The sequence below is a fragment of the Dendronephthya gigantea genome, unplaced genomic scaffold, assembly GCF_004324835.1.
Source record: "Dendronephthya gigantea isolate DGI-Jeju-01 unplaced genomic scaffold, DenGig_1.0 000012F, whole genome shotgun sequence".
NCBI classification, from domain to species: domain Eukaryota; kingdom Metazoa; phylum Cnidaria; class Anthozoa; order Malacalcyonacea; family Nephtheidae; genus Dendronephthya; species Dendronephthya gigantea.
The window spans coordinates 1,221,184-1,246,460 of NW_021163022.1; the positions used below are offsets into that span (position 1 = coordinate 1,221,184).

General features: G+C 35.7%; 2 protein-coding genes across 6 annotated transcripts in view; both read right to left on the reverse strand.

Annotated features, from left to right (window-relative positions):
• Positions 1–201: 201 nt before the first annotated feature.
• Positions 202–1,866, reverse strand: LOC114519167 (protein yippee-like 5). The gene is made up of 6 exons (XM_028539247.1): positions 1,699–1,866; positions 1,578–1,621; positions 1,126–1,165; positions 648–716; positions 518–550; positions 202–443 (listed from the first exon to the last, which is right to left on the reverse strand). The coding sequence occupies exons 1-6, from the start codon at positions 1,795–1,797 to the stop codon at positions 372–374; spliced, it is 357 nt and encodes a 118-aa protein (XP_028395048.1). The 5' UTR covers positions 1,798–1,866; the 3' UTR covers positions 202–371.
• Positions 1,867–2,056: 190 nt separating this feature from the next.
• Positions 2,057–25,277, reverse strand: part of LOC114519165 (midasin-like) — a 32,910-nt gene continuing 9,689 nt past the window's right edge. For 2 of the 5 annotated variants that reach the window (XM_028539243.1, XM_028539242.1), the window contains exons 23-95: positions 24,976–25,184; positions 24,621–24,743; positions 24,355–24,417; positions 24,139–24,273; positions 23,909–24,016; positions 23,643–23,750; positions 23,436–23,516; positions 23,278–23,364; positions 23,015–23,158; positions 22,774–22,902; positions 22,290–22,587; positions 21,974–22,130; positions 21,755–21,871; positions 21,295–21,379; positions 21,030–21,132; positions 20,373–20,864; positions 20,146–20,272; positions 19,811–19,926; positions 19,562–19,695; positions 19,297–19,460; positions 18,897–19,044; positions 18,657–18,819; positions 18,294–18,555; positions 18,087–18,213; positions 17,827–17,892; positions 17,524–17,732; positions 16,936–17,225; positions 16,570–16,715; positions 16,267–16,461; positions 15,921–16,154; positions 15,680–15,775; positions 15,493–15,607; positions 15,322–15,394; positions 14,700–14,994; positions 14,107–14,359; positions 13,814–13,911; positions 13,628–13,671; positions 13,382–13,514; positions 13,124–13,219; positions 12,896–12,990; positions 12,486–12,742; positions 11,893–12,002; positions 11,583–11,687; positions 11,221–11,355; positions 10,902–11,043; positions 10,732–10,784; positions 10,403–10,493; positions 10,206–10,323; positions 10,022–10,127; positions 9,778–9,893; positions 9,411–9,492; positions 9,044–9,226; positions 8,827–8,933; positions 8,314–8,400; positions 8,177–8,209; positions 7,966–8,084; positions 7,630–7,755; positions 7,036–7,490; positions 6,678–6,947; positions 6,436–6,514; positions 5,988–6,281; positions 5,490–5,614; positions 5,366–5,413; positions 4,996–5,214; positions 4,777–4,899; positions 4,382–4,600; positions 4,133–4,312; positions 3,796–4,001; positions 3,260–3,434; positions 3,116–3,189; positions 2,842–2,956; positions 2,511–2,630; positions 2,057–2,393 (exon numbers count right to left, since the gene is read on the reverse strand). In XM_028539243.1, coding sequence (XP_028395044.1) covers positions 2,133–2,393; positions 2,511–2,630; positions 2,842–2,956; positions 3,116–3,189; positions 3,260–3,434; positions 3,796–4,001; positions 4,133–4,312; positions 4,382–4,600; positions 4,777–4,899; positions 4,996–5,214; positions 5,366–5,413; positions 5,490–5,614; positions 5,988–6,281; positions 6,436–6,514; positions 6,678–6,947; positions 7,036–7,490; positions 7,630–7,755; positions 7,966–8,084; positions 8,177–8,209; positions 8,314–8,400; positions 8,827–8,933; positions 9,044–9,226; positions 9,411–9,492; positions 9,778–9,893; positions 10,022–10,127; positions 10,206–10,323; positions 10,403–10,493; positions 10,732–10,784; positions 10,902–11,043; positions 11,221–11,355; positions 11,583–11,687; positions 11,893–12,002; positions 12,486–12,742; positions 12,896–12,990; positions 13,124–13,219; positions 13,382–13,514; positions 13,628–13,671; positions 13,814–13,911; positions 14,107–14,359; positions 14,700–14,994; positions 15,322–15,394; positions 15,493–15,607; positions 15,680–15,775; positions 15,921–16,154; positions 16,267–16,461; positions 16,570–16,715; positions 16,936–17,225; positions 17,524–17,732; positions 17,827–17,892; positions 18,087–18,213; positions 18,294–18,555; positions 18,657–18,819; positions 18,897–19,044; positions 19,297–19,460; positions 19,562–19,695; positions 19,811–19,926; positions 20,146–20,272; positions 20,373–20,864; positions 21,030–21,132; positions 21,295–21,379; positions 21,755–21,871; positions 21,974–22,130; positions 22,290–22,587; positions 22,774–22,902; positions 23,015–23,158; positions 23,278–23,364; positions 23,436–23,516; positions 23,643–23,750; positions 23,909–24,016; positions 24,139–24,273; positions 24,355–24,417; positions 24,621–24,743; positions 24,976–25,184 — 11,051 coding nt within the window. In that variant the 3' untranslated portion in view covers positions 2,057–2,132. The remainder of the gene's footprint in view (positions 2,394–2,510; positions 2,631–2,841; positions 2,957–3,115; positions 3,190–3,259; positions 3,435–3,795; positions 4,002–4,132; positions 4,313–4,381; positions 4,601–4,776; positions 4,900–4,995; positions 5,215–5,365; positions 5,414–5,489; positions 5,615–5,987; positions 6,282–6,435; positions 6,515–6,677; positions 6,948–7,035; positions 7,491–7,629; positions 7,756–7,965; positions 8,085–8,176; positions 8,210–8,313; positions 8,401–8,826; positions 8,934–9,043; positions 9,227–9,410; positions 9,493–9,777; positions 9,894–10,021; positions 10,128–10,205; positions 10,324–10,402; positions 10,494–10,731; positions 10,785–10,901; positions 11,044–11,220; positions 11,356–11,582; positions 11,688–11,892; positions 12,003–12,485; positions 12,743–12,895; positions 12,991–13,123; positions 13,220–13,381; positions 13,515–13,627; positions 13,672–13,813; positions 13,912–14,106; positions 14,360–14,699; positions 14,995–15,321; positions 15,395–15,492; positions 15,608–15,679; positions 15,776–15,920; positions 16,155–16,266; positions 16,462–16,569; positions 16,716–16,935; positions 17,226–17,523; positions 17,733–17,826; positions 17,893–18,086; positions 18,214–18,293; positions 18,556–18,656; positions 18,820–18,896; positions 19,045–19,296; positions 19,461–19,561; positions 19,696–19,810; positions 19,927–20,145; positions 20,273–20,372; positions 20,865–21,029; positions 21,133–21,294; positions 21,380–21,754; positions 21,872–21,973; positions 22,131–22,289; positions 22,588–22,773; positions 22,903–23,014; positions 23,159–23,277; positions 23,365–23,435; positions 23,517–23,642; positions 23,751–23,908; positions 24,017–24,138; positions 24,274–24,354; positions 24,418–24,620; positions 24,744–24,975; positions 25,185–25,277) is intronic. The other 3 variants (XM_028539245.1, XM_028539244.1, XM_028539246.1) reach the window with 3 other exon arrangements.

The following is a 25,277-nucleotide window of genomic DNA, read 5'->3' on the forward strand; positions in this document are numbered from 1 at the left end:
TGTTGAGTCGTAATAAACAAGCTTTTTTCAGCTTTCTTTACTATTTCTATATTATATTTTTTCTATTACAACCTAGTGCTACAGGCAGTACATTTTTTCTTTAAGAATATAAATTACATACTTATTCAGTTATTTACAGATATTTTGTTCAAAGCAGGAAAATATATTACACTGTTCAAACAACTGCAAACCCCCCCCCCCCCCTAGGAATTTCTGGTTTTCTATGAAAACCATTGTTTTTCTTCCATGTGAGAAACTTTGACAGGATAGTAATGTTGTTGAAAAGGAAAATTCTGTTCTTTGCAAGATAAAACCCAGGGAGGGGATACAATTGCAGTTGAAGTTAACTTGTACTGTTATTTTCAATGTCACTAGTTCAATCCAATTTCATCAATGCCATCACCTTCGCTTACCAAAGCTCTTTCAAGAATAACTCTCCCTTCCTAATGTGTATAGGTCAGGGTTAGTAAAGTCATTTCCATTGTTTGAATAGTTTCAATGCACAATGCTTATATACCTTATAACGTTGGGATTCCACAACAGCATATTCCTGAAAGAGAATAAAGATATTGTACTTATCTGTCACACAAATATATGAATATTTACTATGTACATAATTGGGATAACAATTTGGCAAAAATACTTACATACATCCAACCAAGTTTTGCATCACATTTCTTACAGGAAACATCTCGAACCATATGCCTTCCTGTTAACTGTTGAAATTTAAACTTGAATATGAATTTTTTAAATCATGAAGTGTCTAAATCATATATCAATGAGTTAAATACATAATACCATAGGCAGCCCAGAAATGTTTTATTCTTATGGTGCTGGTGCGTGTATGTGAGTTTACTCGGTGTATAATAATAGACTGAGTAGTCCTGGGCTGTCTATCATAATATTGGAGTTTTGCCCATTTTGTTTCAAATATTTTTGCCTGTCCACTTTTCTATGTATGTAATTGGTCAGATTAATTGGCTTTTTCAAATATTGGTGACAACTATTCAAAATTTGGGATAAATGAGAAAGTGTAATTGCTTCTGTATTTGAGCATACAACAGAGTGAATAAGCTAGGCATAGAGAAAGCCTACTTAGATTTTAATGATCACAACTTAAATTACCATCATTCTGTCTTGCACTTCACTGAATGTAATGTTAACACTGAAACAAAGTAATGACAGATATAAGATGAACATTTGACAAACAGAAAATGTATTGTAAAAATAACTCAACTTAGTTAAATAAAGAATTATTTATAAATACTCATAATTCATAAACATAGGTAGATTGGAAAACTTGTATCGTATTTCTTTATGGGTCACAGAGTTTGCAAGTTTTAAATTGTCACATCCTCAACTCCCTCTTAGAGGGATTTACCCTATGCAATTATGAAGGAATTGCTCAACATTGTCAGTCTTTTGGACTGTGGACTATGCCACTGACTATACCTTTGTTTGCCTCATCAGTCATCACCTTGACACATCTAGCCTGAGACTACGATTATAAATTATATAAATACGACCACAACTAGGACTATATAAAAAAATTCAAGGTATTTACGTCTTTCACTTACACTTTATTAAAAAGAAATGCTCTTCCTGTGGCTCCAGTGAACCTCTATAAAGACACAGAGTTCGTTTATACAACCACAGTATCGGTGTGATATCAAATAAGACTTGTCATTTTCGACTCACCATAGAAATTAGTTGAGATTTATTCGTCAAGACGGTGTCACACTTCGCACATGAATACAATCTTACACCGCCTGGGTGTTGTAAAAATGTTTTCCCCATTTGAAAAAGTAATATTGATAAAAACTCGTGAACACTGATTTCAAAAAAGAGAAAGGAGTTGTTTATCAAATATTCTTAATTTTTTTCTACGTCATTACGGTACTTCATGTAACATAGCACACTTTTATGATTTTACCATTGAACTATATAACTCTTATATAGTTCAATGGATTTTACTAATGGTGCTGACGACGCGATTTTTTTCGTACGATTTTGGTCGGCCGATTTTAATAAAACATGAAACAGTGCCGTTGAGAGTTTTACATGTATATAAACGTTAATAAACTTATTTATATTTAAAATTGCACTTTTATTTATATGGTATGATATTGCCTTTAGCTTATATTTGTTACAAGTTCAAACCACTGTCTTAAAGAGTCACTCAATGTGTCAGGAAGAGAACTAGTATCGCGCAAAACTATATAAAATGGGAATGGAAATTGTTCAATATATGACTTCAGTTCGGGAAGTTGGTTGGGGCGAAATATAGGAACTTTGATATCAAGGACGGAGTCTTTATTTGTTGGGTTATCCAAGATTACAAATACCAAAAATATGCCAGCTTCTCTCGCCTTTCTGACGGCTTTCTGGACAGTCTAAAATAAGAACAAGAACGTCTTGTTAATTAATATAATCATATCTAACAAAATCAAGAAATTATGGAACTTAATATCCCAGCGCACGTAACATGCAATGTTTGTTGGTTGATGTACCTCCACTCCTTCAAGAAAGATACCACGGCCATCAGAGACTATTAGAAGAAGTTGTGATACGTCATTTCCTTTGATTCGTGATCTTGCTGACGTCATTACATTTGTGCACGAATCTAACAGCTGTAAGATATAAAATGTGTGAAATATTTACCACAAAATGGTCAAGTGTTATTACAGCAATAGAAATAAACTAAATTAAGAAATGCGTTCCCTAAATAGGTGTGAGAATCATTATGGAATTACATTCAAATGCTGTGGAAATCTGATATTTGCAATAGACATCTAATTATCTAAAAGATTGCTCAAAAAACTGCGTCGAATGAAAAGATACCTGCGCAATTTTTGTTTTCTTTTGTTCGAAGCGAAACTGACGAAGAATATTTGCACCAGATGGCTCGGTAAACGTCTCATGAAATGGATGAAGTAGTTGAACGTCTTCTCCAAAACTATATTTTGTGAGAAATATACAGAAGATACATTTTTCTTTAATGCAGTATTTTCTTCTGCTGATAATCCATTATCTAACATCATGAGCTCACAAGCTAAATTTTGCTTGAACCAGTCCAGCAATGTTAGGTGACAATATTTAACTTTAACGACCTTACCTGCAAATTGCGATTTCTCCTACTTCCAGTCTGGTCAATGCATTCGTTATAACTGCGAGAGACTCGAATGCCAACTAAATAAATGCAGCAAAGTCTATAATGCAACCCGGCTAACTCGAGGTGGACTACAAAAGGAAACAATACCTGTTTTGACTTGTTATCTGACATACTCGAGGAGTCATCAATAGCCAATAAAATTTGATATTGTCTTTTACTTTTCTTTGTTCTTCTTAACCAAATCTTATCTTTACGATACTGACTAGCAATGTATGGAATCACCTTGCGCATATTCAATCTTTTACCGGTACGATAATCACCTCTAAACACACAGCAAAAAATTCTTAGTTTGTGGTATGCTGTACAGTTTGTGGTAAGCTGTATGCTTCAATCAAGATTGCAGTTGTCAAAAATATTAATATTGCGGAAGTGAGATTCGGTGTAACAATGTCAAAATATACTGATGACAACTAAGAAAGATTTTGTTAAACATTGTATAATTTTGTTTATCATGCACATTGCAAATAAGTTGATGATTTTTGATCGTGTGGATGACGAAAAATCTACGTTAATTGTGTCATTGTGTGACAGATTTATGCAGTAAGAAGAGAGACAGCGTAAATTTGGGGAAAGGCCGTTCCTCATTTCCACTGAACAAAGTTATTTTATGATGGAGCAGGTACCTTAGTTTGTTAGCTATGGATGGTTCCAATACGATCCTAAGTTGTTCACAAAGTTGCTGAGAATGTGCTGACGTCAGTTGTTCATATTTATGCCACGTGTCAAGTGCAGTAGCTTGTTCTTCAGGGCTCCCATCTTTTAGATCACGCCATTTATTCAATAAATCCTCCAGTTCATTCCGACATTTCTCCAAGTCTATAACCGCTGTCTGCATAAAAACCAAAGAAATATTTTCACGAGATTTCAGATAAAACAATGGAGCAAATGTGTCTCACAGAGTTGATATAGAGAGACCTGATCTTGTATACGGTGTTATTCACCACAAAGATAACTACTCACTTGTTCCTGGACAAAAACGGAATCTCTCCCCACGAACACAGAACTTGCTGTATCTTGCCATTCTGTCGTCGCCATTTCTTCAACTTCTTCAGTTGACATTTCATTATCGTCAATATTCTTCTCCGGACTGTCTTGTCCCTTGTCTGATTGAAAATGCGAACTACGTTCACTTTTTTCAACCTAAAACACCACCAATGCGATTAAGATGAAGTTACCTCACCATCAAATATCGCTATTTATTCGTTATACCTTTTGCTCGGCGGTACGACTTTCATTTTCTGGTGGTAGTTCCCAGTCTTCATCCATATTCTCAGTCTGGTCTTGATCCTCAGTCTCGGTTGGATAGTTGACGGTTTCTTGTTGCTTCTGTTGTTCAGCGGTTGCGGCATCATACACTTGAGTGTCATGCATTTCATTATCATTTCTTAGATGCTCAAACAAATCGGCAGAAAAAGCTGTATCTTGTCGCTAGATAAAATTAATTAGAACTTTAAAACAATAGAAAATAATTTGCTGATGCGTCAATAGAGCAACTTGATATAGATAAACTGAATTTTACTTCGCCCTTAGCAAGCAAAATGTGATCACCTCCATGTTTTCCTAACATTTTGACAGAAATTTAAGTGCATCCACTTGGTACATACCTGGTTATCGACAGAATTATCGTCTAAAGAATCCAGAACTTTTGGTTTCTTGCTTGCGGTTTCCTCCGACGAACCAAGACTTCGATTCGCTCTGGATCTATTTAATTGTTTCCGGTGAGAACTCTAGATGTGAAAATAATATTAAGTTTACATAAATACCATGCAAACTATAGGATGAATGGTGGGTGTGTCAGCTATAGAAGTTCGGTTATATCTTACTGTTTCCGTTGAAGCCAGATCTGTAGTTTTACACGTGGTAGAATTATTAGTGGAGTCCAAACCACTCTGCAGAGACATACTATTATGAGTCCCATCATCATTTCCTTCGGACAAGCTTTCGTCATTTACAGTTGGATCAGACCTCTCACTGCTGGCAGATTCGCCATATGACGATGCATCAGGGTTACCTTCATTCTCAACCGACTCAACGTTCTCTCCCTAAAAGACAAATAAAAAACTATTATTCAAGATCTACTTGTTTTTCACCAATAGAAATAAAACTAAAGAATACATTCAATTTTATATCCACCACAAGAATTGCACGGTCACATATCCTCGCAACCAATAAAGTTAAATACATGTAAATAACCTTTGTTTCTGACTCTGTTTTCCAGTCATTATTTTCATTATCTTCATCCTAAAAATAAATTGAAAATTTTTGTCACAAGATCAGTATAAAGCAATAAAACTTTTTTCAGTTGCTAAAAATAGACCTTTTCTAAATCAGCTTGATCGTTTTCTTCTTCTTGTTCCTGTTGATTGCTGGTTTCTTCAGTTTCCTTTTCATCTGTCATTTGAATATCGTTTTCTTCAGCGTCGCCATTACTCGCATTTTCAACTGAAAGAATAATATAAAATGAGTTAAAAAAAGAAAACAGAAAAGCGGCCAAATATACACAACAATTTGTCAATGCATAGAAATGCTCAGTTATAAATACAGTGATCAGTGGCCTAGGAAACGCGATAATTAGGGACACATATTCATATATTCATGTCAAAAGACTTGTAAAAGACTTGAAAAGAAATTGATCTTGCAAAACATGAATATATGAGTATATGCCTCCCCCAAGTGAGATTAGATTATAGCAATTTGATTTAGTCTTTTCAGGACTTAATGGAAGGATTCTTGCAACGAATTGTTTGCAGTCAACAATGAGAAAGACAAACTAAGTTCGATTTTAGTCCAGCCATAAGAGTTGTAAAATAGTAACCTTCGTCTTTACCATCCCCATCTTCATCTTCACCATCGTGTTCAACCTCATCATTATCTTCTTTAAGATCACTATCATCATCTCCCGCATCATTTTCCCGAGTGTCCAGCTCCAGATCATCTGCAAGATTCATATCTTCAGGTTGCAAATCATCGGACTTCAGTTCATTTTTATCATTGGAAAAATCATCATCCAGGTTTCCTTGATCATTTTCATCTTTTCCTAATTCGTTTATCTCGTCCTCCTCCTCCGTATTTTCCTCCTTTGGTTTATTTTTGTTTTCTTTACTTGAACCTAGGAAATGAACGTCAGAAATACGATTATGGCAGTTAAAACACTAGTCGAATTGGACAGTGAAAAACAGATAGATTCAACTCGTGGTTAGAGTGCATTTCCAGTTTTTTTCTTCATTAACGAATAAGAGTTGGGAATAGTAAAATATCTTTACCAAGATTTTCTTCTTTTGCGACCATTTCACTTTCATCTTCACCATCTGCTCCAGTGCCGCGTTCATCCTCGCCTTCAGCCTATCAAAACAAACGATACGCATGAGGATTTATCCAGGAGTTAGCGACACTTAACCAAGGCCAGTTTTCCTCAAAGCGTTATTTGTCTGAAGCATATTTAATCACCAAATATTTCTTCTGATTTTCGTTAACTCTTCACTAAAATTCGTGGCAGAATACTTGCCTTATCATTGTCGTCTTCTTCGCCATCTGAATCAGCCCACAATTTTTCATCCAATGTTTCTTCAGGTCCATCAACATCTCCCATTTGTTGCTCCAGATTGTCTTTTTCATCCTCGGATTCACCCTCGTCATCACTATCTTCACCACCTTTTTCAACATCATGCGTTTCTCCATCAAAGTCTTCACTCATCTCAATTCCATGTTCTTCATCAGGAATCTCATTTTTATCTCCCTCCTTCTCTTCGCTTTTCTCTTGTTCAGCTCCGAGCAACTAAAACACAATTGTATAAGACGATATTATAAAATGGGACAAAACGTTTTTTTACTTGTGTTGGTAGTTTAATGAAGAAAATGATCACCTGCTCTTCGTCTTCAATCTGATCGCTAACATCCTTCATTCCGTCTCCCTCACCAATGCCGCAATTCTCCGCGTCTTCAAATGTCGTTGCTCCCTCACCTTCTGTTTCCTCCACGTCAGGGGGGAGACAGAAACCTTTTTGCAATAATTCAGAAAACATGCCCAACAGGACTGACTGTAGTTTACACGATATTCGATGACAGTGAAGTAGTTGATGAAAATGATATTCGACAAGCAACACGTATTGAGAAAAACATGGAAGAATGCTCATCATAATCTCGCAAAGTGTTTGGATGAATCTGCCGTTATGGTTTTCATACTGTTCATCAATTTCTTGTCTTAAAAAATTGATAAAGGTTTTCATATTTCTTGTCCTTTCCGGGATATTAAGGATTGAGGTATCTGCCATAAGTTCGTTGTCTAGTCCTTCGACAAAATATTTCTCATCTTCATCTTCTATAAAAAAATTCCATGCTATTTTATCTTTTTTTTTGAAACTCCAGGACAAGCATCTATGCAATAGAGGATTGGTCATTCTGCAACTTTGGCCTATTCCGAACATTGTATGCAATGGTCAAAGAAAGTGTTGTCTTACCTACGATAACTGGAGATTCTTTCGTTTCAAAAATACCAATATCTTTTCGTTTATACCATTTTTGGAAACTCACGAGAATGTCCTCTTTCGCTGACTTCACTTTGGAGCGAATTGAAGAAATATGTTCTGGAGGGGGAAATAAGATAGCTACGTTATTCTGTTGCTTCTTGTGTTGTCATTTTATCGCCAAAAAGATTGAACCGAGACTTCATTTAATACACTGGCTCTCAAATTATAAGATTCGAACTTGTAGAACAAAAGCTCGAATGATAAAGTTGTAATTTACAAAAAGGCAAAATGTTGTTATGAAAATATACACGAATTAAATCGTCTCACCTTCAGAAGTATCACTGTGCGTTTCTTTAAAAGTCTCTCTACTCCAAACAGAAAATTCTTGACACGTTTTTGCAATATCTTCTCTCAAACGAAATGCAAGTTTTCCACAACCTAGGTTGCTGAAATTTCAAGGGAATGCAAAAATATTGCAATGTGTTCTGAATAGTTTAATCTGCGTGCAATTTTAACACAAAACGCTCACTGAAATTACCCATAATTAGTGCTGTTTTCTGCGTCGTCGCAACTGCGAAGGAGGACATAAACGGATTTAGAAGATATCATCAGTAAAAAACGAGAATATCTTTTGATGAAAATGTTAATTTATCAAATCGTTCACATCGTAAGTACCTTGCATCCACTTTGGCAAATCCATCCAGATGTAATATAGTCTCATTTAGTTGCAGAAACGAGGACTCCAAACATTCAAAGTGAGTCCTAAGTAATATCGACAAAATATTAATATTGAATCATAACGTTCCAATATAACCAAGGAGCAGCGTGGCAGCGTCTTCAAACAATTCAGCATCAAATGTGGTATAACAACGGCCTAAAATAGACAAAACACTTCTCGACGTTTCGACCTGAGGGCCTTCGTCAGGAGAGTTGATCATTGAATAATAACTGTCTTTATTTATCCTCCATAATACGCCATCTGTGTTTCATCATATTTAAGGTGCAATTTACAATTTTAGGTACGATTCTATATGTGCTATTCTCTTCTTTTGGTAGATGTGAACGAGTGACTAGTTACGAATGCTCTGATGTATAAGAGCTCTTATTTGAACATCCGTAACTAATTCACTCGTTCACATCTATGGAAAGAGGAAAATCGCAAAAAGTGTAAATGGGCCTTAAACATACCATGTTGCAAGAAATGCGGTGTCTTCTTTATCGCTCGCCACTGGATGCAACATCATTGTTTGCAAATAAAGTTTGTCTTTAATCTTTGATATATCTTCATAGAATGCCTACAACAAAGAAAATTACACCAGTGACAATTTTCTCATCTTAAAGTCAGCAAAAATAGTCTGCGAAAGAAACCTGTGATTATTTTAATGGGCTGAACTATGGAACTCACTTCTGTAGCTCTCCTCAAGCAAACATATGTGCTGTCTTGCTTACAACATTTCGATAGATCAGACAAATCTTCAGGAACTGGACTCATAGCAATATCTATTTTTGAATCAGGGCATGTATCGAGCAAACACAAGAGTTTAGTTGAAGTCTCAAGGCTGATGTCCAGTATTTCATCAAGTCGAGACTGTCAAAAGCAAGAACAAATTACAATTAGCTATATTTAAAAGTATTTGTGAGAGAATTGCTTTAGGAGTATTTGTACCATGCAATTGCATGTTTTTAAGCCACGTATCGTCAGTTTGTTATAGATTTTACCATCATATTTTTGCTAAAACATATCTTTTAAAATAATCCTTTATGTCACTTACTGTCCATTCAGCCATTTTGCGTTGGGGTGGAAGTTTGCAAGGTTGCCCACTCGCGATCGTTTTTAATTGTGCGGCTACCAGGCTGAAAACATAAACAACCAGTTGCATGTTAAACGAAGTACGAACATTAAAATCGAGTCCCAGCCCTCAAAAAACTGATGGAAACCGTTTGATTTCCCGGAGCACAAAAAATGTCGGTCTATACTGCTTTGTAATACAGACATATAGTATTCTTGGGCATTTCTCATTATGAAGATAAATATTTAAGAGGATTCTATTTCAGTGAAATATAATTACCAATAACTAACTTTTCAAATCAGTAACCAACCTAAAAACAGCCAGCAATTCACTTCATTGACATAATTACCTCAATTCAGAAAATGACTTGCCAACAGTTGAGATATTTTCCCGTTGTCTTTGTGTCATCTCACGTAAATGCTCAACAAAACCTTTCATTCTATCAACATCTCCGACTGTGAGATCCTAGTTGCAACACAATAATCCATTACATAATGTTTTCTCTAGATATAAGCTTATGAATATTAGCAGAATGCGACAAACATTAAGATACATATTGTTCGCTACTTCATGGTTTGTGTTTATTTATTTACCTTGGATGGGGAAGAGATAACATTGTTCATGACAGCAGAACGAGCGACACATTTTTGATAATATTTCATACCGTCCTCTAACAACGGCAGAAAACTTGGATGCGAACTAATTAAGATAAAAAAGTTGCAAATGACGATCTCCCTCGATATTCAATGATTATAACTGGGATTTCAAGTAACTTACTTATTGTTAAATAGTTTAACAACATTTCGCAACGATCCCAAAACATCACAATCCACCATCATCGGATCTTTTAAAGAATTCTGCTGGCGAAGACGTATCCCTTTTCGGTACGATAAACCTATAATTAATATATTTTGATGCAGTTTAATTTAGCGATGATTAAATACCCTTACAATACGCTTCACGCCCATGCATACCTAATTTCTTTAACCCCTTAAACAGATCAGCCAATGCACGTTTCTTTAACACATGAATGTGCTTGCGAAATTGTGTTCGTTCTTTGCCAGTCTACACATAAATATAAAAGAAAATGTTACCAAAGTAATATGTCTGACATAATCTATAGTAGAGTATCTCGCTTGCTTGCTTAAATATGTGTAAATATTTTTCTTTAATATCTATTTCTACTGTAGAAAGCTAACCATGATGATATATAACGTAGCTACCATTATAAGAATTAATATATATAGCCAATGATATATACATTTATATTACATTATTATGTCCCTAATTTAATATCTTATACCTTATCACCAATTTCTAACTTTTGAAGTGACTGTGTTGTTTCCACTATTTCACCTAGAAACGTAAATACATTATATAAAGAATCTATTTTTACTGGAAATCGCACAAAAATTTGATTTAAATTAACACAAATTAAGCTGAGCCCCATGCAGCTGGATTAGTTATTTTTACTTGTAAATTCATCGACAGATTCTGACAACATTTTGTATCTTAAAACGTTCAGTTTTTTCTGCGTTAATTTTCTCATTTTTTCGAACATCTGTGGAACTGGTAGACTCTCAGTATCCTTGTCAATATTTATCAGGTCTAGATTCTGAAATGTGATAAAAATATTAAAAATGTTTTACTAAATCAAGATATGATAACAAAAACAATGATTGCATGCAGTACTAGACATGAAGTTTAGAGATCAGCAGATATTGTTCCGAAGAATCTTTAGTCTTTTATCATTCTCTACTATACACACCTATTACATAAAGTATAAACTTACCCGGAGGTTGATTGGTGACAGAAATCTCGAGATTTCAAACTCGAAAATTAAGTCATTTTTTTCTCCCGGATCTTTGCAAGATAAGACTTGTCCAGAAGACATTAAAATCCCATCAATTCCCTCAGACAATGCTCGCTGTATTATTAATTATGAGAGAGATGGAATAGAAAAATGACTACATATTGTGTGCAAAATATTATATATAGGATTTGCGTGAGACGTAAAATAAATTTTTGACAAAAAGCCTTGCAAAGCTAAAAAGGCTTGGCTTATATTTTCCAGGTTAAAATAGATCTAGTAAAGGCCATGATATTGGTGCAAGGAACTGGTGATTAATTACATATCTAAGCCAAGAAACATGCCTGATATTTCTTCATAAGTTTCAGTAACGTATAATGAGACTTTGATGAAGTTTCTTTCATTGCCCAGTAATTGATATCCTTCCATTTCACGATCTTTATGAAATCCTGTTAAAAACGTTGAACATAGATACAGAACAATAGCCTATTATTTCTATATTATTTCCATATTATTTTCATATTATTTCCATATTATTTCCATATTATTTCCATATTATTTCCATTTTTTTTCAATAATATGCATGCAGATTTATTTCCATTAAAATTTTCCACCAGGAAAATTACATTTTTTACAGCGAAACAATCACAATACCTTGAGCTCTTTCTCAATTGGTGCTTTAGCTTTGTGTATTGAAGAGTCTGTACGGGACTCGAACTGCTGGTAATAGCGATATATATTCTGCAAAATTGTTCGAACAATACCTGGTTGGAAAAAAACATAAATACGAGCGTCAGTATTTCTTTTTCAATCGCCATTTTATAGTTCCAAAGTACTTAGTCCAATGATAATAGGACAATAAATATAGTCCAGGGGCCGGTTGTTCGAAAGGCGTTTAGCTTAACGGTGGATAAGCCAAAGTTTAAAAATACTCTTATAGGTCTTGTGAATGGTTGAACCTGCATCTTATGCATTAAATATGTTCTTCCATTGAAAATTAAACTTTTTACATCGAAATATTTCAACTCAGTTGTTCAATAAATGTAAAATTTTGTTTCCCACTTTGAACTTATCCACCGTTTAAAGCTAAACGCCTTTCGAACAACCGGCCCCAGTAATATAGTCTTTGTGCAGTCCAGGTGCAATACAGCTTTGTGCGATGTGGATAATAACACGATTTTTGAAACGTCCACTCCGGCCCCAAAACGTGTTTTTGACAACAAGATTTTGAATTTAGAGGGGAATACCTGAATTTTTATTTTGAACATGTTCAACAGTCTTCTGGTTACTAAACGACACGAGTATTTTCAATCTTTCGGAAAATTCTCCCAATGGCGATCCTTCAATAAACTGCTGTAGAACCTTTATTAATTCCGTGAAATCCATCAAACCACTATCCTTGGGTTTAGAAAACTGTTGAATCACGTGAACTATATGAAACCACCAATGATTGGCTTGTTCACGGACTCTCGTTTCACAAACGAGAAGTAAAGAAGACCAACAACTTTATAAAAAAGATACCAAGAGTTAGAAATCCGGAAGGCAATGTTGGAGCGACATGCAATGGAGATGAAAACTATATAGGCTACCACATGAACAGCAGCGAAAGCAAGCCGGCGATGACAAAGGTGTTTTTATGTAAACATTTGTTAACTACCTTAACTCAAGCTGCCTCCATTGAATGATCTTCTGTGTAATTTGATCCAAGTGATCTCGGATTGAAACGTGCCTGCTAGCGTTAGATTCCCACTCCTTAACAATTCGTGTTACAGAGATTATATGGTTATAAGCTTACATAAACCAGTTGTATAGCTGCATGATTATAGTTTCTAAATTATGTTTAAAGATGAGCCAATTCTTTCTCTTCTAAACTTCACATCCCTACCTGAGAGTGTTTCAATAATATTTCCAACCCATTTAGTATTTTCATAACAGGACTTGTTACTGGGAAAGATTCAATTCGCTCGATGGTTTGACATAACTGAAACGAAACATAATTAATCTTAGTCCTCCCGCGCCACTGCCTTCACCAGCTTTTCCTCCACGTGTTCAACCTGTAGCCTAAATATCTTAACAACTCTTAGGCGACATCGCTTCTGCTTTAAAAACAAACTTGCCAAGATAGTCAACCTCGTGAACTTACCTGAACAAGAGTTGGATGTTCAGGCCACTCCTCCAGCAACTGTTTTAGTCTCGATTTGAAACTTTTAAGTATTGGTAAGACTTGAATAATTTCCTTGAAATTACTGTCGTGATAAATGTCATATTCCTCGCTTCTATAATGACAGAAATGTCAAAAATTTGTTTACCATTACCTGGCCTGAGACATGCAAGTTCAGATGCATGCAAAGGAAATGAAGTTCAAAGCCAAACATAATTCAACACGTACTTTCTATGAAACAGCACATTAGAAGAACCCATATTAAACTGCTCCTACAAAAAATATAAAAATGGAAATCAACCTAAATCATGCCATACACTTGTATATCAATTGAATTTCCTACATAATTCTCTGATGGAGTAAAGTAGACAAAAAAAGGTTTTTTAAAGTCATCGTAATCAAAATCGACATTACCTGCAAAGCAGATCCACTTTGACAGGCGAAGAGAGACTTTTGTAATAGCGAGCTCGCGAGAAGATGATTTTGTGTTGAATTATCTGGCAGTTCTTCATCTGCGTAACAATAATATAAGTTATGACGTGTTCACAATTTCAGAAACGACGAAAAAAGGACAACACTCATATAGAAATTCAGTAGTTTTAAAGACGACTATAAAACAAGAATGAAAAAGAATTCAAAAGACAACTTTGACTGTACTGAGTTTTGTGTTAACATGCATGGCTAATCATAAAACGGGAACGACTAACCACACAAGTCAGCAATCTTCACCACATCTGCCGTTATATTATAACCATCATAAGCAATTTGAATTTCTTTCAATTTTGCATTATTGTCTTTCCACTGGGTGTCGTGAAGCGTCGAGAGAAGCCGAGAAACGTTTGGTAACGATGAAACCAAAAAGTGATGAATCTTGAAAAATTCCGATAAATCATTTTCACGAATAGCGTCCAAGGTTGAATGAGCTTCAACAAACTCTTGCTTCGTCTTGGAATTGGAATCCTGGAGAAGAAAAAACAATTTTATTCTTCATTACTCTTCAGTCTTGGAAGTTGTGCAAAATCACAACTGAATGTATGGTAATTTAGCGATAAGAAAGATGTGCATGTAATACACTTGAGTTATAAACAGCAAAACACGCTGAGTTGAACGAAAGCTTAATAGGCCAGCAGATAGTGATTTCTCAGGTCATTCCTAATTTGCAAATGGTTTGGAATATAATTCAGAACGAAGGTGGTTTTCCTTATGTGGAGTTCTAAGTCAAAATCCATTGTTTGGTCAATATCTGTGATCTTATTGCTTTTCATGCATTTTCACACAGCGTTTCATGCAGCTACTGTACCTTATTTTCTTTCAAGTTAAGATCTTTGTATTCCTCGTCAAACCTTGTAAAAAACATGTCAACTTCTTTTTGGTTTTGTTGTTCATCAGAATCCTCATCGCTGCAATAAGATTTTGTTTTAAACTTGTATAAACTATTATCTTCCTCTTCTTTCAGTTTTCGTTCTTCCTCGTGCAGCAACCACAACGTTTTATAGCAGTTGACAACAGTCATGAGGTTCTGAATGTCGTTTGGTTTCGTAAAACCAGCGCGACACACACTTCGTTCCAGAATGTTAAGAGCCAGCATCCGAATTCTATAAAAAAATGTATCTTAAAAGTTCTGAATGATAGTACTCAGCAATGCCCTAGAACCAATGTCGTACAAACAAAGTCGTTGCAGATGAAACACGGTTAAACATAGTTCTGATGGATCGCCAACGCCTGACAATGCATTGTTGATGATGACAAAAAAATTCTTCAAAATAACAAAGCATTTCATTCGTCAGTCATCACCTGACGTCAGCAGCCATCGCAGATGAGTGCGCGACATAATTATGAGAACAGGGTTTCAATGTGAAAAGTAAAAATGCAGTCAATGCAATATTCCAGTTTTTTGATTAAACACATGTTACATTCTTTACCGGGATTTCAATTTTCCACTTTCCTCTTTCCAGTCTACACCTGTAATCGTTGATAAATTCGTCTGGCAGAGAGCTATAAGAAAGAAAATTAAGTTACCTCATGGAATATATTTTCCACACGATGTAGGATAATGCTTGAGTGATCGGACTAAAATTTATTAAGAAACAAACCTTCAATGCCCCGAGACATTTCTTCACTTAGTAATCTTGCAACTCTTGTTGACATTGACTTGCCAAAACACGAGAAAGGTAAAACACATGAGACTATTTCTTGGGGAAGGTATGTCTAAATAGAGATATACAATAAAACCATGCCAAAGCAGTGTAATATACCAAAAAACAAGTAGCTTCCGTTTACCTTTGCATTTAATTCAGCCTGTATGATCTCTTTATATTTTATCCATTTTAGTTTGCTTTCCACAGCCGAAATTATCATCTCTGATCCCTGCAATATCTAGAAATATACAATAAAATAATGTGAATTATTTCATTGCTACTTTCTTTCCAATCTTACTGACCAACAACAAAAACAATTGATAACAGTATTAGCATACATATTCAGTGTGTCATTTTACATATTTGAGTGTTCAGATATTTACCTGGAATAAGCCAGAAATATAAGGTCCTAAGATGTCTTGGTAGGCCACAAAATCTTGTAGTTGCGACGTAAATTTCCTGACGCTCTTAATCCACGTTTGAAGATGAACGATGCCACGTCTTCGTTTAGCGTATGACTCTGTGTCGCTGCTTACATCATCTATTATTTTCATAGTCTGCGAATAACTTGTGATACTGTTTGAGAAATGTTGAAGAATTCCAATTATCTTACGGAACTAGAAAAAAGGATAAAATACAGTCAACATCTAATCTTGAAGATTTTTACCGCAGATATTTTATCTGACAGAATATTTCTTCTTTTAAATTATACTTCTTCGGAATACTTACTTGGGATGGCACAGGTCTATAAGCGACCTCGTTTCCAATCTCTGATATCTCTGACTTTAACGATGCTTGATATTGGATCAGGTTTCTCACGTGACTTGGATTAACTTGCAATGAGCTAAACTTATTAATAGCTGCACCCGACAATAATTCCTCATTTTCCAACCGTACTTTTAACTCGCTACTCACATCTACGATCTGAATTTAACGAAAAAAGGCAAAAACGTTCACAAACAATTTTCTTGTATATACTCATTTCTCTTTTAGCTATGTGATACAAGAAAAAATTAAACAAATTAGACAAACCTCATTTTTGATCTTGTCAATTTTGACATTTGTTTCTTCAACAGGATCCACGTTCCCAACGGGTCGTAATATGGTCGATTGAATCATGCCCAAATATACCCAGCATATTCCCACCTGCATCTTTCTTTCCATTTTGGTAGGTCTATCTATAGAAACCGATAGAGCGAAAACAGTCCTCTGAGCCCAGTGGTGAAAAATATCAACTGTAGCGGTAAAATACTTCACACTAATTAGTTTTTTATACATCCGAACGCAAAAGATGGCATATTTTAACGTTTTTACAACGTGTGTTTGCATGACCCAATGAAAGAAGCAAAGATTACTAAATTATAATCAGCCAAAGACAAAAAACTGATATATTCATACCTTTCACCCCATTCGTATTGGCCAATGTTCTAATAAGGCCAAGTAATTTTATAAAACAATCTTTAACAACACGAGTATCTATGACTCCGTGCGCTATTTTGCTGTAATAGTCTTCAAAATCCCTGATGCAGTGTTCCACGTTCTGATAAATTTCATCTGGTATTTCAACTAAGTTGGAGAGATTTAGAATATGCCCACAAATGAAGTTACTTCTTGAACGTTCGTTGATGGAACTCAAGCAAGCAAGAAGATGGAGAAACGCCAGGAAAATTGATTTCCAATCAAGAGCCCTAAAGGGGAGAGTTTATATGCGTTTCATGAATTTGATTTTGAAAAAAAAGGAAATATAGCACTCGGCTCACCTAACTGAATTAAGCACTTTACTAGACACAGTACACCACGTGACATCACACTACACAACACCCCAGCCTTACAACACCACACTACACCACATTACTTCACATCAACGCCACTCCAAACGAGAGAAAACGAGTCTACGCCACACAACATTCAACTACACTACACCTTCGCTACAGCACATTACTCCACACCACCATCGGCCATGCCATGCGATTACGAATTACTCACAATTGTTTTGACTCTAGCTTCGAAAAGTAACTCTGATGCAGCCATAGGAAGGTGGTAAAGTGATTATACTCAGTAATTTTATTAGCCACGTCGATTAGACATAACTGACCACGATCCTTTAAGATCGCGAAAGATTGCTGTTCAGGCTTGAATGATAACGCTTCAAACGGTTTCACAAAACACTTGTTATTTAATATGGAGTAACAGATCTGAAAGAGAAATATTTATGATTAGAAAGTGCTGCCGCAAGTTACATCATTACGCTGAAGGTTGTTTAACACCTTTGCTCAAAAACCGACTTACGTTTGGTTCATCGCCCCCTTCTCTGTACTTCATTGCTGTCAAGTTACGAAGATCATCACTAGAAAACTTCAGAGTTTATAATAAAAATAATTAGACACCTCATTTTAGAGGACGAAGGCACTGAATGTTGTTTGAAAACTAAAAACCTTTTTCCCTAGTCTTACCAAGTCAATTGTAAAAGAATGGGTAATGACGTCATGTAACCCCGGGGATTAGAACCCCTTGCTCAGCCAAGGATGGTTCGACCTACGACCACTTACCGGATCATTCCGGATTAGATATTCTATCACAGCTATGTTTCCAGGAATCTTGCGCATATATTTAACACAAAAGTCGTTGTAGGATTTCAACTTTTCATTCCATATGAAAGGATTGGAAAAATTTGTTCTGCAAACACGAAATAATAATTTAGGTTCACTGATCACAGATGAAAATTTAGTATTTACGAATTTAACAAACCAACTTACTTAGAATCCACCAACTTTTGATGTAAAATTGTTGGTGTTAAGAAGTTGATGCACTCGGTATAAGCAGAATCGGCCACAGTTTTACAGTAATCTTGAATAATCTCAGAGTAAAAAACTTCAGTCATATTCTCCGGATGTTCGTTATCGGGATTTTCAATAGAAATCTCAGCCAACTGCGTGAGCACATCAGATGAACTTTGATCCATGGTTTCGTTTGATTCATGATTTTGTGTTAACTTGTTTATGTTTTCTTTTATTCTTCCTAAAAAGACAAACTCATCAATTTCAGAGTTATTTTAGTCATACCGCTGCATGCGTCATATAAATGATACTTTGTCCATAATGAAAATGTTTCAACCTTACCTAAAATATTCTCTGCCTTCACCTCTTGCACTCGTCCTTCACGAAGTTGCATCAATGACACCATACCATTTAACAATTCGACTTGCAATGCACGTTTTTGCGTGATACTTCCAGTTATTTTTACACTTTGATTTACATCAGCAAACAACTTGCCAATTTTTTTCTACATATAGTAAGTACATGAAAAATTTAAAGTGATAATCTCTTTTTACTGAGGAGGAATTAAAAAGCATTACTTACCCACAAAAGACATATTTCCTCAAAGAGAAATGTCGCCGGATGTTCAAAAGAACTGATCATCTTCCAATGACAAGAAACCAGGTCATCATCAAATTTACAAATGTCGTCAAGACATTTCTTTACACTCAACAGCTCTTGGAAGACATCACTAGAAAAAACAACGCTTTTTATTCACAAATTCCCTTTGCTTCTTAAATTCCAGTACAACAGTCAAATAATTTGCCAGACAATGTTCTTGTCAAATTTATTTTCTTAAGATTTTCGGTTGTCGCGGAATAGCTATTGGTTAGGGAAAGGTAAGAGGAAGTGGGCTATGTAAGGGTTCACCACATAGAAAAATGCAACCAAATGTGACACGTGTAGACGACAAGATCGTAACAAGCTTATAACCTATACTTACATTTCATATCGAAAATCGCTTAAAATCTTACAAATAGTGACAAGTGGACCAGTGCTGAAGAACTTCCAATGAATATCGAATAGAATATGATAGTTTTCATCATCGTTATAGCTTTTAATACACATATCTAAAAATTGCTTTTGCTGTTTCAAGGACACCCATACCTGAAGTAGAAAAAAAAGTGACTTTAGGTGAGGACGGTGAAAAAAGATGGCGGTATTAAGGACCTAATAGCGGTATTAATGTAGGAAGGTGTATTGTATACCATATATGCAATGTCGTCATTAATGATCACACAACTGTTTTGCAAGAAATTTTTTACACATTCTTGAAATGAAGACATTAACGGGTAGATATGTGCAATTCCTTTGTGAGGAAGATTCTCAGCTTTCACATCACCTTAAAGAATAACACAGCAAAAAAATTCCAAGACTCTGGCATTGATGTATATTCGTACATGGGACATCTCCTTTGTTCAAGATCGATAGTTCTAATCGAGATGAATATTACTCACCCTTTGCGAAAGCAAACGACAGCGACAATGGCATTTTCAAATATGTTTTACCAACGACTTTGACGCATGATTCTAGCTTTGCTTCGAGCATGAAGTATGTCCATAATAAATATACCCTGCATGTGAATACGATAAAATTGGACTAGACGTCTCTCACGTCAACATGCATGGAAGTAAATGGGCGAAGATATTATATACCATTGTTGTGAATAGCAACTTCATTCAACTCCATGCAAAGAAAACCAGAAATAAAGTTTTCTTACTACCTCCTTTTTTTCATTACTAATTCCTTTAAAGAAATTCTGGTTCATAATTTGGAAACTGAGTCACAATACCTGTTTGTATGACTAACACATTCCACTGACATTTCATCATCGCTATGAATCTTGCAACGAATGTAGTCATATAATGGGCCATTCACTCTGATATTTACAGGTTGATAGCTTGCATCAAAGTTACAATCTATTTGTGTGAAATAAAAGATTCATATACACATCTGTACAAATTAATGGATTCTACGATTTATTCAATTGTATTGAATGTAAAAACGTTTCGCATTTACCTCCAAATTTCGTCTCCAAATCGTCATACAATTTGTATGTCTGCCTCGCTGCTTCACTTTGAAATAACTTGTGAAGACAGACCTCGAGCATATTTAGTTCACAAGTAAACTCCTCTCTTCCGTTCACGCTGTGCAACCAATGCTTTAATCGATCCACTCTTGTAATCCAATCTTTCTTGCTACACCACTCCAAGAATAGAATTATTGCTGTCATGACATTATTGGGGGATTTTCTTGCACCTTTGATAACTCTCTTAAGCGGGATACTATGCCAAGATATCATTGCTCTGACGGCATCTTTTTGAAAACTGCTTGCAGAAGGATTTTTTTCTATATTTTTTTTCTGCACCAGCTCATCTTCTGTTTGGAACGGCGAAGGTGTTTGACCATTGACATGTTTCACTGAAAGGACCAGGGACCGCTCAAGTTCAATTCCTCTTTGGCAGAGCTCGCCAATCAACGATCCGATATGAATGGTCTGAAGAAGTGAACCTATAATTATTTGAATATTGTTAGGTGACGAATGTGAATAATCACTAAAGATGTAAAAATCGATACAAATTGGAAGAAATAACAGTACTTATTGTACAATATATGTACGCTCCATTATTTTATAAAGCACGGTTTAGTAAGTTTGTAACTACGAAATAAGCATACTTTGTTTATTCTGATTGTGAAAGTCTACAAGAGTCTGGACCGCAGTTGTACTTCGACAGCCTGAAGAGTACAGCATACTGCAAAGATCATCAGTATCACTGTCCTGAAAAATATAAAACGTACAGTTAATATCGGGCGTTTAATTTCATTGCCATACACGCTGCACGCATTATAATTTAAATTCCTGGTTTTTCAACTATATTTTAAAGAAAGCGTGGAATAAATAAAAAGTTGGAAAAATAATAACACTTTTTTAATTCTATACCTGGTCCATCAGGAAGATTTCAACGCCTCTATTCCTCATAGCTCGCGAAATTTCTCCGTGTTTTGAATCCATAGCAAATATCAATCTGGCAAAAAAAAACACGCATGCAGAATAAGATGACCTTAGCTAATGTTTCAATGTATCTATGTAGACTTTTTGCACTAGGCAGAAGGAATTTTTCAATCGAACGAGGTTCTTATCAAACAACATCAATCCCTATCCACGATTAACGGTAATATATGTATAAAATTAATGGGGCCGGCCGTATAAAGGTTTGCTTAGTTGGGTACATATATTAAACTTTGAATAAGTCTTAGTATTCCTAAATTGAGGATCCTCTTTTCGTTCCAAAGCTGAAATTTTATTGCTTTTCAGGCATTTTTAGAACGGTTGAAAAAATCCCTATCCGGTGGATAGCGCTATCCAGCCTTGGTACAACCGGCCCCTGAAGAATATTCACCTAAAATCAGGATGAGGTTTTACAACTGGAATATCTCCATCAACAACTCCTCGCTCGTTAATGCTTAATTCACCTCCTGGCTCTAACAAGCCATTCAAACGATCCAAAACTGAGGGACTGAAAGACACCGTAACAATGAATTAGGGGTGGATCACTAATTGATAAGACTGAGGTCAACACCGACAGGATGCCTGTTTTAGAAGGTTACATATTACTCACCTACAAAAGTTAACATTATCAATTAGGAGCAAATGACCATTCTTCAATGCTTTCACGAGCTGACCGTCCACCCATTCAAATTGACCGCTGACATGAGAATTGCCGTTGCTTTGAACCAACTCCTTATGTAATCTTGTCACCAGTACTTTCAGCTGTTCTGTTAAAGAAACAAACTTTAATACAATTTGTTCACCTAGTGAACTGATACTTCATAACAATCAAACTCTTATACTATTTATTACAATCACAGAAGTATATATATCAAGTTCCTATATCCAATAAATTTCATCACTATTCACGTTATCTTCGGACTTACCAAAATCGTAATCAGCAAAGTTGTGCTTCTGACAAATATTACTTGCTTCATTGATAAGTTTAGACATCTGTGAGATATTTTCAAGCATAGCTGATGCATGATCCTCCATTGTATCGTTGTTATTACTACAATTGCTCTTAAGATTGTTTCCGTCAAAAGCAAACCAAAGACTCAAAATATTCTTTAGATCGCCGAGAGAAATATCAAAATCCTCCAAGAGTAGTAAATTTTTGCACAAACGAAATATGTCTTCCTTCACTCTGGTTTTTATTTCGGTTTGTTGTCGCTCCAAGTCAGCCTGAAATAAAGAGTGATAAAGAATAATAATCCTTTAATTTATCAAGAGAAGACGTGCCCATGTGTGATCACACGTACCAGAAACACGTACGTATTCTGGTAACTGTGGTCAGAGGGAGGGGATGATCAGTATGCATGTAACCCATACAGAGACATACAATTTAAAAAAAATAGAGCGAGTGTATACCTGTTCATATCCACCCAATAACTCAGTGGTATCAATGGAACTGTTCATTGCCATTACATCCAGTTTAGTTCCAGTCAGTTTTGCAGCAAGTCTAGCAAGTGAACTCTTACCAGAAGACTTCGGGCCGACCTACGAAGCACAAAACAGTTTCTTCATTGTTCAAAGTGATAAATTATAATTTTATCGAATAGATAACAGGGGGAAAATGAAATACAGACAAGTACTATCAGGGTAAACTTACTAAGAGCGCCAGCCAGTTCATTTTTAAGCAAGTCAGCAAACTCTCCAAAGGTTTTAATGTACGATGAAGGATATAAAGGGGACCAGCTTGAAATGTTCCATCTTGCATGTGAGATTTGGATTTTGGAAACACACACTGACCCACCTATGAAAATGGTTTATATCAACGGTACTGTAAATATGAAATAGTGTGATGACTTGAGCATGCACTGATTAATTCTGTCGAAAACACGGAGGGTGTTCCAGAATCTATGTAGAACATACCTGAATATTCGAGGGCGTAGCGTGAACGAGAGTGCCGATGTCTTTTGCTGAATTTTGGCCAAAAACCGAGGAACACAATTCCCAAACCTAAATTTATTCATACACTATTGAATCATATCAAAGACTCGTTCTTGTATCATTGAACATAAGCTAACTACCTGATTTCTACAGATTTCTTGCCTCATTCTACCAGCATATATCAGTTGAACAAATGCCACTGGATTCCAGTGTGACGCGTCCTAAATATACAAAGAAAGATTGTGTTGAACACACATACATACTGTATGGATGAATTGCACCATGACAAAAATTTATAGTGGTGATTTCTTAACATCTTGTTTGATACCAGACAAGTCATGTTATACCTGATACTTTATCATCAGATCACACCATCTGAAAATATCTCTCAGATTGAATTCCCAAGAGCCACCATGCTTGCTACACAGACCTTCAACAACGCAACGTTGATGAACCTAACGACACGATAGAACAATGGAATCCAACATCACCATCTATTTAATAAGTCAACCCTTAAATGGGCCTCGATCGAAAGTCTATATTTCAGGGGCATGCTAAACCAAGGGTTTAGTTTAACATTTTTGTATTCAATTTAAATTTTCACACAAAATACCTGAGAGTTGAATGTTATCATTTTCTCTAATGCATTTCTCTCAATCGTTGGATACATGGCTTGTGTGATGAACAATAGATCCTCGTATGTCAGCGGTTCAACATACACCTGAATAACAAAGAAACCAAGTTTGACCTTAGTAGCTTGTTTATACTAGAATAAATGCGGGGGTTTATTTCCGATCAGAGAAAATTTCATCAAACCAGTAAATATAAATACATCCAACTTACCTGAGTGAATCTATTTAAAAAAGATTTAGGTAAGCCTTTTCTACCCCCTCCTTGGTTTAACGGGTTCTGGCAGGCAAAGAATTTTGTCCTTTCGTGTTGAACTCTAAATGACATTCCAAGTTCCGGAATGAAAATCTGTAAAATATATTAGATTGTTAAATAAGAAGAATAGAGAAAAGTCTAGGACAATTATCTTTTAGGAATGAGTTAACTAACCTCTCCTCGATGATCAAAACAAGCATTGAGTCCTTCCAATACTGACTGCGAGGCCAAATTAAGCTAAAAGAATATAAAAAAAATTTCAATTCATAATGAACTTGACAAAGAACTTCAGTTATTGTAAATATTTTGAAGTACTTCTAGCCTCAGTTTTCAATGTTTCTCGATAGGAATCAGGTAAAATAGAAGACGTCGTTTGCACCATGTGTTTTTTAAAATCTGTCGACCTTTAACTGTCATCAAGCACCTGATTTCCTCGTTACCTCATCAAGAACGATCCAACTTCCTGATTTTAAAGCTAGTAGTAAAGGTCCGTCACACCAAGAGAATTGACAACCTTGACCACCTTCGACCGGCAGATCAGCACCGAACAGATCACTAATATCCTGTTTAACAGAGAATATTGGGCAATTGGTAACGTATTAGGATTTAGGACCGTACACTAGAGGATACGGGTCGGGTGTAACAAGGTATCACAGAGCAAAACCACTTGTAGAAGAAGCGAGGGAGTTTTATACCCAAACGCCTGACAATATATAAACATTGTGATGGCGAAGTAGCGAAATGTTATTCCAAAGTTGAAATATATTTATCAATCGTTTGCCCCCTTGGACGTACCGTTTGTTCAGAAAGGTTTATTCTCACAAGGCGATAACCAGACGCTTTAGCCAAAGCTGAAACCAAACTTGTCTTTCCTACACCAGGTGAACCTTCCAGTAGTATAGGACGCTGTAGCTGCATTGCTCTCATTACGCGCTGGGCATTCCCATACGTCGTTGGAGCGTTCAGGGCATATTCATTGCGAATACTTGAAGATGATTCTGGACCTTAACAATAAAGTACATAAGAACAATGAAGTTTAGGTAACAAGGATAACAATTCAAAATTTTAAATCTGAAAGATTGAAAGCATTTCCAGAA